The sequence below is a fragment of the Ambystoma mexicanum genome, chromosome 1p (genome assembly GCF_040938575.1).
Source record: "Ambystoma mexicanum isolate Mex_15411 chromosome 1p, UKY_AmexF1_1, whole genome shotgun sequence".
NCBI lineage: Eukaryota > Metazoa > Chordata > Amphibia > Caudata > Ambystomatidae > Ambystoma > Ambystoma mexicanum.
In genome coordinates this window covers 165,918,263-165,936,711 of record NC_090921.1, presented here as the reverse complement: position 1 = coordinate 165,936,711, position 18,449 = coordinate 165,918,263, and the positions used below count along the sequence as shown (strand labels likewise).

The following is an 18,449-nucleotide window of genomic DNA, read 5'->3' as shown; positions in this document are numbered from 1 at the left end:
CAAGTGTGGAGGAAAAATCTGTGAACTTTGGACTACAGTAATTACTACGGAGTCTAACAATTTGTCTGTTTTCTTTGCTATTACAACTTTCAGTATAATGCTCTGTAGTGTTAAAACCTTCATTTTCTAAACATGTTTTGCCCTCTTCTTTTTTTGTTTTTTTTTTGTTTGATATATTCACATTAGGGGAGAGCGGAGGTTTGAAAAACCAGTGCGGCGTGCTGATGGAGGTATGCTATCAAGCTGATTGTATTCAAAGTGGCTTAATGTTGGCATGTATTGAAAATCTTCAAATGGATTCTTTCCTTCCATAGAATGCTCATCTGAGTAACCTATACCAGCACAGCTGTTTTCTTGAAACCTTTCCACCGCCAGGGGCTGTAGCTCCGCTCCATTGTACACCCCTCTGTCCCCGACTCTGTATATGGTGGGGCCAGTTTATATAGCGGTGCTGTGCGAGTGACCTCTGTTCCTTTTTTCCACACTCTGTTCGCTAATCGGGAACGCACTCGTCGAGTAACCTTTTTTCTCCAATGCCATGCCTTCTCTGTCAAAGGCCACAGGATTCAAGCCCTGTGCAGCTTGCATCCGACAGATGTTGGTCTCTGTTTTGCTTTTCTGTCATGTGTAATAACCCTCGAACCACTTACTTTAACACATTGACCAAACGTTCTTGGACTCGGGTAGGCAATGATACACACTTAGATCAACAATAGGAATATATTCTGCTCTTTACAGGCCCTTTTTATTTATACAAAGTATAAGCATACGAATAAGTATTGGTGTAAATGCCCTTGGTTATACATAAACACACAGACAAGGATACCTACAAACAAGGTCTACATAACTGCTAGTGCAGTTGAAGGAGAAAACATCTTGGACACTAGGACATTTCCCAGTCCCGAGGCAGGTAGGCAGAGAGATCACATGTGCTAAAATGGTCTGGAGGGGAGTGTCCTCCCCCTCAGCGAGACTTCACTAACTGCGGTTCCAATTCTGTGATCTCTCATCATGAATACCTCTCCCCTTATGGGGGACAATTCCCTGTCCCTCATGGGTTGCAAACGCCCCCTGGCTTAAGGACAGATAGCAAGCATAGGCAGCAAAGAGTGGAAAAACCCAGCTCGTCTCCCCCGCGCTCGTTCCCAGCACCCCTTATCAGTGCACCTGCACAGATCTGACTCCCTTCTTGGCTCGTCCTTGAGCAAACAATAAAACCGCTATCCTCCACAGTGAGCTCATCTGCTTCATAATAGAATATCGCACCCGTGGCAAAAGTCATGTCTAACTGAGCTCACAGAAATGTAGACTTTATTTGTGGTTTGGACGTGAATGTCCATAATGGCCGTGCACCGGCCCCATGTTTTTTAGCTCATTTTCTCACACGCATTACACTTCACCCTTTGGGCAATCAACTGCCAAATCCCAATGAACGAAAAGACAGTTTCTGAAATTGACGAAACATCCCCATCAAATTTGGGATGCAATAAATACAACAATTAAAACAATAAGTACAGCAAAAACTCAAAGAAAAATATAACGCAATGCTCCCCGGAATCCATGAAAGCACCTGATCCCACCAGCTCCCGCCCTGTTCCTGAGTGACTTGAGAAATGAGGTCCCTCAACCCACCAATGTGTTTCTCAATGGAACGTGAATAATCTTTGAAATCTAAACCGCACTTCCCTTCTATGGCATTGCAACCCAAATTATGTTTAAAAAACAATCAACTGCGGCCCTATTCTGTAAAATAGCCTTTCTAAAATGTCTTATCGAACAGCTCCGTTAACGCTTGAGAAGTTTTGTTAAGCCCTTTAACCACTACACAAGCAAGTCTGATAAAGGATTTATAGCCCCTAGCTGCTAACCCTCAATCACCCACTAAAGAAAAAGCAAGTGCCAAAACTTCAGCTTCAGACAACAAATGAACGGAGAGGAATTGCCATAGCATTTCGGTGCTGGACTGCCCATGTGGGCGGGACAAAGACTGATATGCAAATGGATATTTCCCACCTGTGAAAGGTACAGTGAGCAAAAAGTGTGTGCTGCAAACTCTCATCTCAGAACAGGTTATCATGCCATGTTCATTCTGGAGAGGAGCGCCTGCTACCTTTTTTTTTTAAACTAATGAACATTAGTATCAGTCAGGCGATGGACCAATCTGATGAATAGATTGCGTAGACCGAAGAACAGCAGTTTGCAAAGGAATCATCATTAAGCTAAGACGCCTCATGGTACAAGGACCACCGGAAATGTTAGCAGGAATATATGAATATGTAAAGTTACCACAGTAGAATAACCAACCTGTAGAAAGTTTCAAATGGTTCAGATGACTGGCAGTGAAAACAGTAAAATTATAGAACATTGTATTAGAGACCTCAATGCAAGCATTCGTAGATAGGGTACTGTTAGGTAAGATGTTCATAGAAATGGTAAATCATCCTGACCTAGATTAACCCCAGAACTTCTTGCTTTACTAGTGGGACATTTTTCCTTAATACATCTGTGAGTGGGAACCTTCTTCCACACTCCCAGAATCTTTTACTCCTTTTATGGGTGTAGTTTTTTTTTGGACTCTCCATAGTCTTTTTAAAGTAATCATCCTTAACTTATTGGCAATAAGTGGCTGATGTTGCTGGGTTGCCCTTGGGGCTCCCCTTTAAACTTTCTTTTGCTAACCATGAGAGAACTACAGTTCCCAAGGGTGGAAAGGATCTTTGAATCCCTTTTGCATATTATTTTGTGAAACCAGCACACCTCACCTTATGTGGAGTCCTGGCGAGATGCAATGTATCCCCTTTCACACTAAAACGGTGACAATCCTACCTTCAATGGCTGGTGGCAGTGATACCTTGTATTAATTTGATGCACCTTTACTGTGGGCTGTGTTCACAGCTGCAGTAAAGGCACCAAGGGTGCTCGTTTTACCAAAATGGCCCCCATCTTCTTTTTTTGCCATTTTGGTGTTTCTTGTCTCATCTTGGTCCTTCCCCTGACATCCAGGGCGGGAAATTCCTTTGTGCGATTTTTATCTTCGGCAGGAGTCCCCTGTATTCCCCGCACAGGCTCCATTCTGTCTGTGAGGGCAGAAAGCGAGGGAGGAGTCCAAAACGCCACAGCCCTTTGTTCTCTCTCTGCCTGAATGGGGGCCAATCCCAGTTGGGCGGAGCAGGGGGCTGGCTGTCCTGATTGGACAAACAGACCGCCCCTTGTTGTAAAATGCAGGGAGAGAATGCAGAAGTTGTGCTGTAGTTCCTATTAAATATTGCGAACCTGGAAGGTGAAGACAAATAGACCACTGGAACCAGAACCGAAGAGGTAGATGAAGGGAAAGCGGCTGAAACTATTTCCAGCGACCGGAGAACTTGCTGTGTAACCTGAGCCTGCTGTAGCCCTTCCTTCCAATCGACCTGGGGTCTCCGAAAAAACGACGACCCTGACCCAGAGCGTAGTGAGACCCAACAGACTCAAGAGGACTGCATTTTGAGCCATCCCACACATTGCTGCAACCTTGCGTTGTTGCAATACCCCAATATTCTGGGACCCTGAGCCACTGTTTCTTCCGAGTTCAGAATCTCGCTGAAACTTCGTGGGCATCCTGGTGGATCTTCAGAGACACGAATAGAGTCTGGAAATTCCTCTCAACAGAGTGCTGGACCTTTGTAACAACGAGAATTCAACCGTGATTTTCTGTCTTCTGTGCTCCTTGAAAAGGCGACAAATCCGCAGAACCGCATTCAGCTGCGAGGAAAACCTTGCCTAGAGCCTTCTTCGTCGATTCCTGCTGCAAAGTTCTTTCTGAGGTCTTGTTTCCAGTCACCACGACAAGGATTCCACTGACTGGGTATTTGGCTGCAGAACCTGATGTCGTCCTGCTGCAAAATCTTCAATGCTGAGGTACTGTTTGCTTGGGTATGTACTTAGCTTAAGTCTCTTAGGATTTCTGTGTAGCTGTGGGGTGTTTATGGGGAGGTCTCTCATACAGTGCACCCAGTCCAACGGCTAGAATCCTGCTAGGGTGTCTTCTGTGAAGCCCCTGGACGCTCTTCTAAACCTAGAAGTAAACTACTCACCGGTTTGCCCAGTCTTCCTAAGGAACTATCCTGGCGCTGCCTGTTGGACACTAGATCCTAGTGACCTCCTGCCAGCTCCCTCCCCCTTCTGCCACTGAACTCTTGTGCTTCAAGAATAAGGGAAAGACATTTAAGGGATTGGGCCTTTTGCCTATAAATAAAATAAGTGTTTAAAAGTTAGTTGGTAATTGTAATTCTAAGGGTGAAAAGTTACAAAAGTTCTTACTTACCTTGGATGTGTGATGCAAAATTCTTAAAAGTTTGGTTAACATCTTTCTTTCCTTAAACTGTTTTGCCATTCTAATAGAAATAGATGTGTAGGTATATTACTCACCTGTGATTAAGTTGTGCCTCTTCCCAAAAGTAATGCGTTGGTTTCACCAGATTTTTCCTGCAGGGTAATTGTAGGAGTGTCCTCCAACTGTTGGTATCACCAGATAGTCCTGATAGGATAATTGTATGAGTGTCCCTCAACTGGGTCTTGCTTCCCCTGAATTGCTGTTGGCCTGTCCAGAATAAGGCTGTACTAGGTTGTTGCCTACCTAGAATATCTGAGTCATGCCGTAAAGTTTAACATTAGGGTTTACCTTCCCTGTGCTATCTAACCCAGAGTCTATGGTTGTAACTGTCCCTTATAAATCATACATCAGTTACTTGTATAGCTGGGAAATATCTAACCTGGACCCCTTGTGAGATTAAAAAAGTATATGGGTTTTACTTACCTTGATCTAGCTGTGTGCCATCCAAAAATAAGTTCCAAGCTTTACTGCTTATCTCAATCTGTGTTTCACTGATCTCAAAAGCACCTGTAATTTAATATTACATCCTTATGTTTTACTCCCCTAGTTTAACTGTGTTATCACAAAAGTACTTGTAGGTTTTTACTGTACCTGGAATAGTTATTCCACTATTGACAACAAGTATATTGTCCAGTTGACTGACTGACTGATTTGTGCTGAGTCACTGTTCAACTGGTAGGGTCTAATGCCCTTGCATTAATTACTGAATGTATTTGTGAAAGTAACATTGGTTTTTACTCCCCAGGAATAGGTGTGACCTATACTGAATGTGTATGAAAAGGTTCTGACTTCCCTAGAATTACTGTTGGGTGTTCCAAATAAGGTTTATAATTTGGTCTGTGTACCTTCAAGTATAGTGTTTTGTTTTTATAATTGTGATTACATATAATGTGTGATAGTACTTAACCCTAGATTTATCTGGGCCTACCTGTATTTAAATAGATCATTTATTTTTACATACATAGTGTTTGTGTTTCTTTGGACCATTTGTTTTACAATTTCATTTGTACTCCTTCTACAGCCCTCTCCCTCCTAAAATGAGCCTGGCTGCTCTGTCTACGCTACCATGAACACGGGTGGTACAGCCTTACACCAAGAGTGGAGTCTTGTACTGCCTCAGTTGAATGGTTTTTCTAAGCCCTTAGTTGACCTTCAGAAACAGTGTCCTAACAAGTACACAAACGCTTTTCAAAATCAGTGCTTCTCGGATCATTATTGAAGTCCAAATGTTGACATTTGCCAATAATGCCGGGCTATCACCTGTGCACGACGAGTGGGAGAGATTCAGGCTCTACCTTGTAAACTACTGTACTTGACATTCCATGAGACGAGGGTGGTGCTGTGGACACACCCCTTTTTCATGCCCAAGGTGTCGTCGGACTTCCATCTCAACGAGCCCTTGGCGTTACCTGTTTTCTTCCCGTCGCCGGTTGAGGACTTTGCACTCGCTGGATATGGCTAGAGTGCTGAAGTTCTACTTTGACCGCACTAAATGTTTTCGGAAGACATCACAGCTGTTTGTGAGCTTTGGCCCTGTGAACCAAGCGAAGGCCCTCTCCAAGGCTTCCATTTCCAGGTGGCTCTCAGGCTTCATCACCCATTTTCATCGGTTGGCAAACCGACCCTTGCCTGGCCTTCTGAGAGCCCATTTGACAAGAGCGATTGCTGCAACTACGGCATTCCTGTCTGGTGTGCCCCTGCTGGACATCTGCAGGGCTGCTACGGGAGGTCGGCTCACACCTTCACGAGATTTGACTGGGATTCCAGGGAGGAGTCCAGAGTCGGCCAAGCAGTGCTGCGCAGCACTGTTCTCTTGAAGGTGAGCCTGGTGAGGAGGTAAGAGATGCTTAATGTTGAGCCTTGCCACCTCCCGTGGTTGTGCATGTGTGCACAGCTAAGTATTCTTTAATCATGAAAATGTGAATCCATGCCAGACCCCATGCTGGAGAAGGAACAAGTTACTTACCTGTAACTGTTGTTCTCTAGCATGGATTCACATTCAAACCCTCCTGCCTACCCCTCTGCGGTCCTACTGCCACTTTACATTCTAACAAATCTAAAGATGGCTGCCAGAGAAGGGGCTTAGATAGAGATCATTCATTGGCTGGGGGGGAGAGAGAGTATGACCCAGAGACCAGTGATTGGTTGGTAGGAGAAAGACAATTCAGAAGTGAAACGCTTTTTTTAAATTTTTATTTACAGAGGAGTCCCAGCCTGACTGGGAATATTCATGAGCATGTAAATCCATGCTGGAGAACAGTTAGAGGTAAGTAAGTTGTTCCCTATTGAGGGAATGTTCCACGTGGCGCCCACAGACCCCCTTTACATCAGGGGCCAATTAAAACCAGATTCACTGGTAGTTGCCACGACAAGAAAAAGGGTGGGAACACCTCTCTACATCAGAATCATGCCCAGAGTGTTAGGGAGAATGCTGAGAAATGTGCTCATTCCTCTCTACCTTAGAGCCCCCCAGAACATTTGCTGGACTCTAGGACTTTTCTAATTTTTAACCTGGAGAAAGTGAGATCTTTCCCACTCTCCCATGTATTTTACTGTGATTTAGACTGTTTCTTTGTGGTTTTGGAGTCTGACAAACTCCATAGGCATCATCTTTTTACATTGTGACACGTAGCACCTTCGCAGTGACGCAGGGAATTCTGATTTCCCAAAGGTTACCTTCACTTGGATAAACCACTGTTTTCAAGAGCAGTGAAGTTGAAATGAGGCTATTTACATTTGTAACTTTCTAGACCCAGCACTCTCACACTCTTTCAATAGGGTGCTGGAGGGTATACTTAGTATCCCCTTTGTCTAGTTTCTCATGTAACAATTTAATGTTAGCCTTTCTACAATTAATGGTTGGTGGCAGTGGTTTACTTCTAACTACCATAGAGTTTTTACTGCGGGCTGCGTTCACAGCTGCATTAAACCACCCATGGGTGCCCATTTTGTCAAAATGGCCCTGGTTTTCTTTTTTTGCCATTTCTTTGTGGAAAGGTCCTTGAGTTTCCTCTGCACGCCAAACCATGTTTGGTCCCTTTGTTCAAAATCACATTAAAATACATGAGTGGGAGAAAAGGGTCTCACGCTCGCAAGGTTAAAATTTCAAGTCCTCAAAATCCAGCAAAGTTGCTGGGGCTCTCTAAGGTAGCGAGGAATTAGCACATTTCTGAGAATTCTGCCTTAACAGAGGAGATTTGTAGTTTGGTGCCAGTCTAAACAAATAAACCCCATTTAATGTACTCCATCCAATATTCTTCAATTCATGCTCCACTTGCTAGACTCATGGGTTAGTTTAACTCTATAAAGGTTCACCTGACGGCCTTATTAGCATACACCACCTCTCGCGTGTCATGGTGGAATGTTCCTGTCATTAAGGCATTCATGGAGGGAGTGAAAAGACGCCACCCTCCTATTTCAAACCCGCCACCAGGCTGGGATCTCAATGTAGTACTTGCAAAGCTCATGGGACCCCCTTTCAGCCTATGCAGAAGTCAAGTCTTAAATACCTCACATACAAGACTGCTTTCTTGATGGCTATAACCTCCATAAGAGTCAGTGAACTTCAAGCATGTCGCGCTCTGAAACACTTGTGTATGAGCGCGATATAAATAAAATAGATCATAGTGCAAGACCCATTCTTTGTCATCCACAAGGACAAATTGGTATTGAGAACACACCCTAGGATTTGATCTAAGTTTATTTCTAAATTTCATGTAAACCAATTTCTGATGCTTGTTCTGCTTAGAATCACATGGTGTGCATATAGTCCGACATCCAGTGGTCACTGCGGAGTACTGCATCTTGTCTTTCGAGAATCCAAAGGGGACGTTGACATGGGTTTGCCTGTAACACTATCCCTAACGTGACGTGTAGTGTACCCAAAATCCTTCACGCATTGAGGTCCCACAGATTGTTTTTTTCTGCCCGACATACTGGTCGCCTTAAGCGGAGCTCGTACAGAGACATTGTTAATTGTCCCATCGACCTTTGGTTGAATAGATTATATCATTTAAGATCACCCTGACTGTCCTACCTATCGACTGCTATTCCGGATCTCTGTCAAAACCTACATGGACCTTCGGACAGTAATCCAGTCGGCGTTGCCAGGCCTTCCAGCCTGCCTACGCAGTAGGGAGACATTTCAGTAAAATCTGAGAATGCCTTTCCCATTTCTTCCTGTTTCCTCTTTGATCTTAATCACTTTCCTTATCCTCAGCTATGGAGAGTACTCCATTTAGGGTTTGCCCCATTTGCAAGGGTAAATTACCTTGGAGAGATCAGCGTCGATGGTGTCACCGTTGATTGCCCCTCGATCACGATGAAAAAGTTTGTGCGGTTTGCAAGCTCCTCTGTCCGAAGACATTGAAGGTGCGCCGTGTCAATCGGTGGCCGCCCTACATGTCGAAGGCTGAGTCAAGCTCTCCCGCTTACTCAACCGCCGAGTGCGACAAGGGCATCCGTGACGAGCAGGCCTCCGACTTGGAGGTTGTTGACCTTTCGGTTGAGCGCTCCAACTCCGTGCCATCTGTCCCAGGCCCCGCCAGGCACGGCTCAGGCACTTCTATAATAATAGTGATAATAATACATATTGTATTATGTACACCCCGGCGACAAAGACGAACACTCTCAACTCACTAAACGCACAACCGCCAGCCAGTCTTCGAAGTTGAAGCGTTCCACAGCGCCAATGTGCACACTGGAAGTTTTGGCCATGCGTGCCGACCGTCGGGATTGGAGACCTCCCTGCATCCGCAGATGCAGCTAACGACCGGGCACTCTCAATTGAAGGGTGCTACCCCCAATATTCCAAGAACCGTCGAGACGCATCGTAAGAAGGCATCTGGCGGCGACAAGGCCTCGGTTCCACCGAAGACTTCACAAACACAGGCCCACGCTACCCTTTTCTCCCTACTGCAGAGGACATTACCATACATTGCGAGAATTGTTTCGGCAGACACTCAGAAGCGACAGTCAAAGCATTTGACGACGCCGACTGGGAAGCCCAAGGATTTGTCGAAACCCAAAGATAGGCTGAAGGAAATACCAGAACCCTCCGCCAAGCCTAAGGAGAAGCACAGGACACGCAACCTCTGTTGGTCTCCCGGGAAGAGTTTTCGGAAGGCGAAAAAGGTATTTCTTCGGCGTTGAGACAAAAATCTTTTCCGGCGTCTGCGTCCTGCGTCGATGACGTCGATGCGCCGACGTCGAGGACCTCGTCCGGCGTCATCCGATGTGATAAGTAGGACGCACGACGCCCGTAGCCTCAGTTCCGTTTTTTCCGCGAACGTGTTGCTTCGTGTTTCTCGGTTCTAAGCCTCGACTCTTTGGAGTTCTGTTCTTTCTGGTTCTTCGAACCTGTTCGTTTGTGAATTTCCTTCGGCGATGTCTTCCACTTCGTCTTCAACCCCGCGTCCGGGCTTTAAGAAGTGCGGGGAGTGTGGGTCCAAGATGTCGGTGACTGACTCGCACGACGCCTGCCTCTGGTGCCTCGGGGAGGCCCACGACACGGATGACTGTATCGACTGCCAGTCGCTCACGTCCAAAGCCTTACGCGAACGTAAGTTGTTGTCGGTAGGTCGGGTGTCCAAGCCCCGGAAGTCGAAGTCGGCGGGGCTTTCGACGGATGATTCGAGGGGTGACTCTCCGCGTCATCGTCGGAGGTCTCGTCGGTCTTCTTCTAGGAGTGGGTCTCGCCACTCCTCAGCCTCTTCGAGGCATTCTCGGAAGCGCCGTCACCGGTCGCCTTCCAGGTCCTCTTCCGAGGATTCTGCCCGGCACGTCGGTTACCCCACCAGCCGTGCGACGCCGGAGGAATGGGCTTCCTTCGGGAAGAAAATGTTGGCGATTCTTGAGTCGCAGGGTACTCAGCCGTCCGCGCCCCCGAGTGGGGTCGGCCGTGAGAGGTCGAGAGACACCGCTCGCAAGAGTGGTCGGCACGAGTCACGGGAGCGGTCCCGTTCGGACAAGGAGACTCGTTCTCGCCGTACCCGTTCCAGGTCCCGGTCCTCGACGCGTTCGAGACCGTGTGCTCCTGTGCAGTCTTCGAGGAAGACATCGACGTCTGAGGCGTCGACAGGCTTTCTCGAGGCTCCGGCTTCGAGGAAGTCGTCGACGATCAGTTCGTCGAGGGACACGCTCGGGGCTCCGGCTTCGAGGGCTGTGTCGACGCCGCCGATACTGGAGGCGCTGCATCTGACGTCGACGCCGATTTCGTCGACGCCGATCCTCTCGGCGCCGTTGCCGGTTTTCTCGACGTCGGCGCCGAATCGCTCGACGCCATCGACGCCTTTCGTGTCGGAGGTGCCCCGTGTCACGGGTGTACCCCCTAGGAAGGCTCTGGTTAAGAGCAAGCACTCTCGGGTGCCTTTTCGCCACCTGGAATATATTTCAGAGGCGGATGAGGATTCTGATGGCCTGGTTCCTAGTCAGGTGCCAGATGAAATTGTCTCGGGCCATAGTCAGTTTGACGATTTGAGGCAGTCACTGCATGATGCCAGTGGACTGGACACCTCTCCGGAGGTGGAATTTTGTAGGCCTGAGCCTGGCTCCCATGCCGATTCCTCGTACCGGCGCCTTATGGCTAGGGTTTCTGAGTATCTGGGATGGTCTGCTCCCCCAGGGGAGTTTGTGCAGGATGATCTGACGGACATCCTTGATGTTGGTCCCCCAACTGACCCGGTACTGCCGTTCCATATGAATTTACAGAGAAGGGTGGCGGCGGCTTGGACTGCTCCGGAGAGTCTCCCGGCGGTGGGCAGATCCTTGTCGCGTAAATACCGTCCAGCCAGTAGCGACCCCTGCTACTTGACCAGGCACCCCACTCTGGAAAGTTTGGTGGTGCAGGCGGCCACGGCCCCGGCAAAGCAGGCGTCGTACCCTACCATCCCTCCTGATAGGGACGACAAACGTTTTGATGGCTGGGCGAAGAAAGTGTTTTCTTCTGGTGGTATGGCGCTTCAGGCGGCCAACTCCATTTGTGCCTTGTCACGTTTCACGCACACTCTGTGGAACTGTGTTGCGTTAGCGGCTGAACATATTCCCGAAGGGGATGAACGGGATGGTTTCCTTGCTATGGTCCAGGATGGTAAGGATGCCATGTGTGAGTCCGTTCAGTCGGGTCTGGCGAGCACCGTGATACGCAGGTTTGCGTGGTTGCGGAAGTCGGGGTTTGCTCCTGATGTGCAGTCCCGGCTCCTCAACATGCCCTTTGACGGTGAACACCTTTTTGGCAGCAAGGCTGACGAGAGCCTTGAGAGGTTGCAGACCTCAAAAGCTGCAGCGAAGTCGTTGGGCGCTGCAGTTCGCCAACCTCCGCCTTTTCGACCTAGGGGACAGCAGTGGAGGGGTGGTTCCTTTCGCTATTACTCGTCCTTCAGTAAAGCGAGAGGAGCTGGCAGTCAGAGGCCAACGCAGGGGTACCAGAGGTGGACGACAGGGTACCCGTGGTGCCAAGGCCGCTCGGGCAGTTGCCTCTTTGCCCTCAGGTAACGCCGCAGCCGCTCCTACTCAGCCATGAGGCCAGGTCCCATGGTTCGCCGGTTGGGGGGAAGGCTGGCGCAGCATCTTGTAGAGTGGCAAGCCATTACTTCAGATGTGTGGGTTCTGCAGATCATAACCCACGGCTACTGTCTTCCCTTTTGGCACAGGCCTCGCGACAATCCACCGGGGAACCTCTCTTAGAAGTGTCCGGATCCGCTCCTTGCGCAGGAAATTCAAGCCCTGCTGGAGAAAGGCGCTATAGAACTGGTGCCTGTTGCGGAGAGGAACAAGGGATGGTATTCCCCTTATTTTTTGATTTCCAAGAAAGACGGGGGATTGAGACCCATCATGGACTTGCGCGGTTTGAACAAACGCCTCAGGAAGGACAAGTTCAAGATGGTTACTCTCTCTCAAGTCCTCCAGGCCCTTCAGCTTCAGGACTGGTTGGTGTCACTCGACCTCAAGGATGCTTACTTCCATGTGCCGATCCATCCCAAGCACAAGAAGTACCTGAGGTTCGCGGTTGGCGACTCGCACTTTGTTTCGGGTCCTGCCGTTCGGATTGACCTCCGCCCCGAGGGTTTTCACCAAGCTCATGGTGGTGGTGGCAGCGCATCTCAGGCAAGGGGGGGATTCACGTCTACCCCTACCTGGACGATTGGTTGATCAGGGGGAGCTCCCCCGAGCAAGTCCTGGATCATCTGTCCGTCACCTGCCACTCCCTTCAAAGGCTGGGCTTCTCCCTCACTTTAAAGAAGTCCCATTTGACGCCAACACAGAGGCTCCAGTACATCGGAGCAGTGCTCGACACTTCCCTGGGGCAGTGTTTTCCTCCCCAGGTGAGGGCTCTTCACATTCAGCAGATGGTGCACAAGTTTCAGCTTGCCCAGACGCTCCCAGCGTTCGAGTTCTTGAGGTTGCTCGGCCTCATGGCACCCTGCATTCTCCTGGTGCCAGAGGCTCGCCTGCGAATGAGATCTTTGCAGTGGGCACTCAAGACGCAATGGTCGCAGTCCTCCGGCAGGATGTCGGACCCGGTTCAGGTGCCGCCCTCGGTACGCGTTTCCTCCAGTCCCCGTCATCCCGCAAGTGCTGCGGAGGTTACGGAAGTTCGGTTCCCGGATGATCCTCATTGCTCCGGCGTGGGCTCGGAGGACGTGGTACCCGGACCTTCTCGACTTGTCCATCTGCCCTCCACGTCGTCTTCCCTACCGAGACGATCTGCTCTCACGGGAGGGGGGTCAGGTTCTCCATCCAGAGATCGGATCCCTCAACCTTCATGCTTGGCTTCTGAAAGGTTGAGGTATATGGATTGGGACCTCCCTGAAGACGTGATGGAGGTGTTGCTTTCGGCCCGTAGGCCAGCAACGAAGTCTCTGTACCGTTGCCGTTGGCGTAAGTTCTGCGACTGGTGCAGAGTTCGGAATGTGGATCCTTTTGTATGTGACATCCCCATGGTTCTGTCCTTTTTGCTTTCTCTGGCCCACAGGGGCTTGCAAGTGGATACCATTAAAGGTTACCTGGCGGCGCTGTCCATCTTTAAGCGCTCGTCTGAAGAGTGTTCTTACTTTAAAATCCCTTTAATTTCACAGTTTCTGAAAGGGCTCACTAATGTGTTCCCTCCGTCACCTTTCCTGGTGCCCGGTTGGGATTTAAACCTTGTTCTTAGGTTTCTTATGGGTGCTCCGTTTGAGCCTTTACATTCTTGCCCTTTGAGGCTGTTAACTCTGAAAACTGTGTTTTTAGTTGCGGTTACTTCCGCTCGCAGAGTGAGTGAGTTACAGGCACTTTCAGTTAAGCCACCCTTCACTGTTTTTCACAAGGACAGGGTTGTCCTTCGAGTTCGTCCTTCTTTTCTTCTGAAGGTAGTGACGGAATTTCATTTAGCCCAGAAGGTTGTTCTTCCGGCATTCTATCCTCCTCCGCATCCTGGTAAGGAAGAGGAGAGGCTCCATAGGCTTGATCCTAGGAGAGCTTTAAGCTTTTATGTTTCACGCATGTCCCGGGTCAGAGTGGACGATCAACTCTTTATTGGTTACGCTGGAAAGCGTTTGGGGCAAGCTGTGACGAAACAGACTTTGTCCCGCTGGATTATTTTGGCCATCTCGGAGTGTTACCGCTTGGCGGGTAAGGACCCACCAGCTGGCTTGCGGGCCCATTCTACCAGGGGTGTGGCTGCATCTACTGCCCTGCAGAGGGGTGTTCCTATTCGCAACATCTGTGATGCAGCCACCTGGGCTTCAGTACATACATTTGTACGGCATTATTCCCTCGATTCCATCAGAGGGCAGGATCTGGCCTTTGGCAAGGCGGTCCTTTGCTCTGCTATTTGATTGGCTATTCTAAAATTTTGCTTCTAAATTCTTTCCCTCCTCCTTGTTTTGGTACTGCTTTGGGAGTCTGTCATAGATATGGAATACGTCGGAGGACCCAATCCCCTCGAAGAACAAGTTACTTTCTTACCTGGTAACGTTCTTTCGATGGGATGGTCCGACGACGTATTACATATCGCTCCCGCCCTGCCTTCCCCGCTGCAGAATTTCTTTTGCGATTGCAGCTTACGTTCAGCAAGGCTTTGTGTCTGACTGGCAGTTGACTTATGTCACACGTTCTGGGGGGAAAAAACTACAACTGAGGCTACGGGCGTCGTGCGTCCTACTTATCACATCGGATGACGTCGGACGTCGGAGGAGGTCCTCGACGTCGGCGCATCGACGTCATCGACGCAGGACGCAGACGCCGGAAAAGTTTCCGAAGCAGCACAGCTGTGGTGATTACATGTCATAGATATGGAATACGTCGTCGGACCATCCCATCGAAAGAACGTTACCAGGTAAGAAAGTAACTTGTTCTTTGGCGTCAGAGGATCGTATTCAAGAGCCCTTTCCACCTCTAGACCCCTCCTAGGTCTTCTGGTTGGACTAGGGAAACGTTTGAGAATTGTATGGAGAGGCTTTACATGTTTGTAACCCTCTCTGAGCAATCCACCCGCAAGAGACCACAGGAAGAAGACCTTAAGACCCCTGTGGCTACATTTCCAAGACTCTTTGATCCCTCTCAGGAGGAGGATGTGTGCACTTGCGACCTCACTGAGACGGAGATTCCTGCAGACAATCAGGATAATGATAATTTCATTGATCCTGAGGACTTGCATGATCCCACAGAGGGGTGGGGGTAAAACTTGGATATGGGTGACCCTCTGCTTTGGCAGTCTCCAAATTCTTCACCAGATCCTGATGCCCTGTGTTTAGATTCCCCACAGACAACTCCCACTAGACGGCCCTCTCCAGTGGACAAGGAAATGACTTTTAATGCCATGTTGCGCAAAGCAGAACATTTCAAGATTGCCACCACTGAAGCTGTTCCTCAGGCTGACTTTGTAGAGGACATTCTTAAAGAGAAACCGCCGGCCAGCCAGGCTACTCCTCTTCTAAACTCAATTAAAAAGCATCTGGCTCCCTCGCCCTCACGAGCAGTTAATCCAAGGATTGAAAAGGGATTTCGGCCTTCCCCTTCTGATCCCCTTTATATCGGAGGTCACTCCACCCCAGACTCACTCGTGGTGACCACTACAAGGAAGAGGGCAGGGGTTCCCCGGTCAACCGGGGAGGCACCACCTGACATAATGTAAAAGACGTTACGCCCTAGGAAAGAGGGTCACAGCAGCAGCAGTTTTTCTATGCCCATCGCTAACAATACTACCTTGTTGGCCAGCTACGCGGACACTCAATGGGCCATGTTACAGCAAGGCCTGCAGGAGGTTCCTAAACCGCTACAGACTCTTCTGTCTGCGTTAACCGAGGGTAGATAAGTAAACCAAAGTATACTTAAGAACACTTTGGAGTCCGCTTAGACAGCAGGTCGATCGTTGGCTCAGCACATTCTCCTAAACAGACACGTGTGGCTAAGAAACTCTGGGTTCAAGCCAGAAACTCAAGTGTGACTTATTAATAAACCCTTTGAAGAATCCACCCACCCTATCTGGAAGAGCGGTCGAAGAAGCTCTCGAGACCGCAAAGGAGCACAACACCCTCAAGACGCTATGTCAAATCGCACAAAAGCCCTCCACAAGGCGAGGAACTGGGTCCAGACGCCTTTTTTCGTGGCCAACGTTTCCCTCAAAACCAGTACACCTCAGGAAACAGTTGCTTCTCTCCACAAGGAACCAGCGGATACACCACATCGTATCCCCAAGGAGTCAGCGTCGTGAGAAAGGAAGGTGCTGGAACTCTACCCCCAGAGGATCCCAGGCCTCGGGTTCAAAATGACCCAAAGATCCATGTCCCCTCCCATTCCTCTCCAGTAGGGGACCTGCTAACATTCCTTCATGCATGGGAGAAGGTAACTACAGACCAGTGGGTGCTGAAGACCGTGGCCCACCGGTACTGTATAGAGTTCTGCCGGTCCCCAACGTTCACACCTCCATGCGCAAGACGACTGACACCAGATCATCTTCGTATCCTTCAGGAAGTCGAGACACTACAAGAAAAGGAAGCCATAGAGGTCGTACCTCTTTCACAGGCAAACAAGGGTATTTATTCAGTGTACTTCCTTGTACCCAAAAAGGATCTCACCATGCGCCCTGTATTAGATCTGCACCGGGCAAACACATTTTGTAAAGCCACAAAAGTTCTGTATAGTCACTCTGCAGGAAGTAATTCCCCTGCTCTCATAGGGGGATTACATGGCGACACTGGACATGAAAGATGCATATATTCATGTTTCAATGTTGCTGGCGTACAGAAAATACCTCAGATTCATGATGGAAGACAACACTATCAATTCAAGGTACTACCCTTCGGCATGGCCTCCGCACCAAGGGTATTTACAAAGGTACTAGCAGTGGCAGCGCACACCTGCGCAGTCAATCCATCCTGGTTTATTCTTACCTCGACGACTGGCTCATAACAGCGGACTCTTATGAAACCTGTCTGTCAAATACCCAAAGAAAAATAGATCTTTTATTCAGTCTGGGATTCACCATCAACGATAAGAAATCCAGCCGAGACCCCAGTCAGGTCAAGCAGTTCCTAGGGGCTCTAATTCGAACAAAGGACGGCCTCGTCTTCCCCTCCAACGAGAGGGTCAAAACATGCAGTTTCAAATCCCTCAATATGTAGCCTTTCGAGAGGTGACGGTACGCAAGGAATGATGGTGTCATGTATTTATTTGGTTCCTCATGCGCGCTTGCGTCCATTGCAGGAGTGGCTCAACAGCCAGTGGTATCAGGCCAGCGGACAATGGGATGATCTAGTGGTTGTCTCGCCAGCCCTCGTTCTCTCGCTACGGTGGTGGTCGAGGGAGAACCTCTTGAAAGGGAAATCCTTCACCACTGCCGTAGTGGAGGCCACTCTAACTACAGACGCATCTCTCACAGGGTGGGGAGCTGAACTGCTTCAACGGACAGTGCAAAGAGTTTGGTCGTCGGACATAGCATCCAAACACATAAACCTGTGGGAACTGTTGGTGGTATTCAAAGCGCTGAAAGCTTTTCAAACTTAACTGCTGGGAAAGACGGTCCTGATCCTCACATACAGCGCCACGGCCATGTAATATCTTAACAAGAGGGCACTCACTCTCCAGGGCTGTCCAAACTGACCCATAACATTTGCAATTGGGATCTCAAACAACGTTTATGCTGTCTCAGCATGTTCCAGGGGAACTCAATCTCCCGGCATACATACTCGGCAGAAATTTCCCACTACCAATAGAGTATGAATGGCGACTATACGAAGACATTGTCTCCAAAGCTTCGCGGAATGAGGTTTTCCAGAGATAGACTTGTTTGCATCTCTGGAGAACTCTCGATGCCAAGGTTACGCCTCCAGGTACCCCCAGAACCGTTGCAAGGGGAACGGACTCTGGATAACATGGTCATCCAGCCCCGACTCCCCTTTTCAAGATAGTGCACAAGATGCACCAGGAACCAGTAACAATGATATTGTTGGCCTCCACGTGGGCCCGCCAACCCTGGTTCGCTCATCTGATGGAGATATCTCAATCTCCTCTGATGAAACTGCCTTGCCCGTACAACATGTTGTCGCAAGACCAAGGGGAGACACTTCACCCATGCCCGCAGACATTGAACTTAGCGGCCTGGCTCCTGAAGTCCTAGTTTTGGCACCTACAACTCCCTCAGATGTATGGACATACTCAGGGAGGCAAGAAAACCTAACACAAGATATTGCTATTCTAGTAAGTGGAAGCGTTTTGTCATCTGGTGCAACTCTGAGCATCAACCCCATTGACTGCTCTCCTACTCGTATTGTTTTGTACCGGATTAATTTATTTGACTTGGGCCTGGTCTTTAACTCTCTAAAGGTTCACTTAGCTGCTCTTTCAGCCTATACTACATCACAACAGAAGGAGTTGTGGTGGAAGATACCAGTTATTAAGGCTTTCATGGAAGGATTGAAGATAATTCACCCTCCTATTTCTAACCCAGCTCCCTGTTGGGGAGAATTCTCATAAATGTGCGAATTCCCTTCACCTTAAAGATCCCCAGCAACTTTGCTGGATTTTGAGGACATGATTGTATAACCTGTAGAGGGTGAGCCTTTTTTCTCCCACTCTCGTGATTTGATGTTTTTTTCTC

At 48.8% G+C, this 18,449-nt stretch overlaps 1 protein-coding gene across 4 annotated transcripts in view; it reads left to right on the top strand.

The window, feature by feature from the left end:
- Positions 1–18,449, top strand: part of GIGYF1 (GRB10 interacting GYF protein 1) — a 1,784,248-nt gene that overhangs the window by 405,351 nt on the left and 1,360,448 nt on the right. For all 4 annotated transcript variants that reach the window (XM_069645982.1, XM_069645992.1, XM_069646001.1 and 1 more), the window contains one exon: positions 187–230. In XM_069645982.1, the coding sequence (XP_069502083.1) occupies positions 187–230 (44 nt within the window). The remainder of the gene's footprint in view (positions 1–186; positions 231–18,449) is intronic.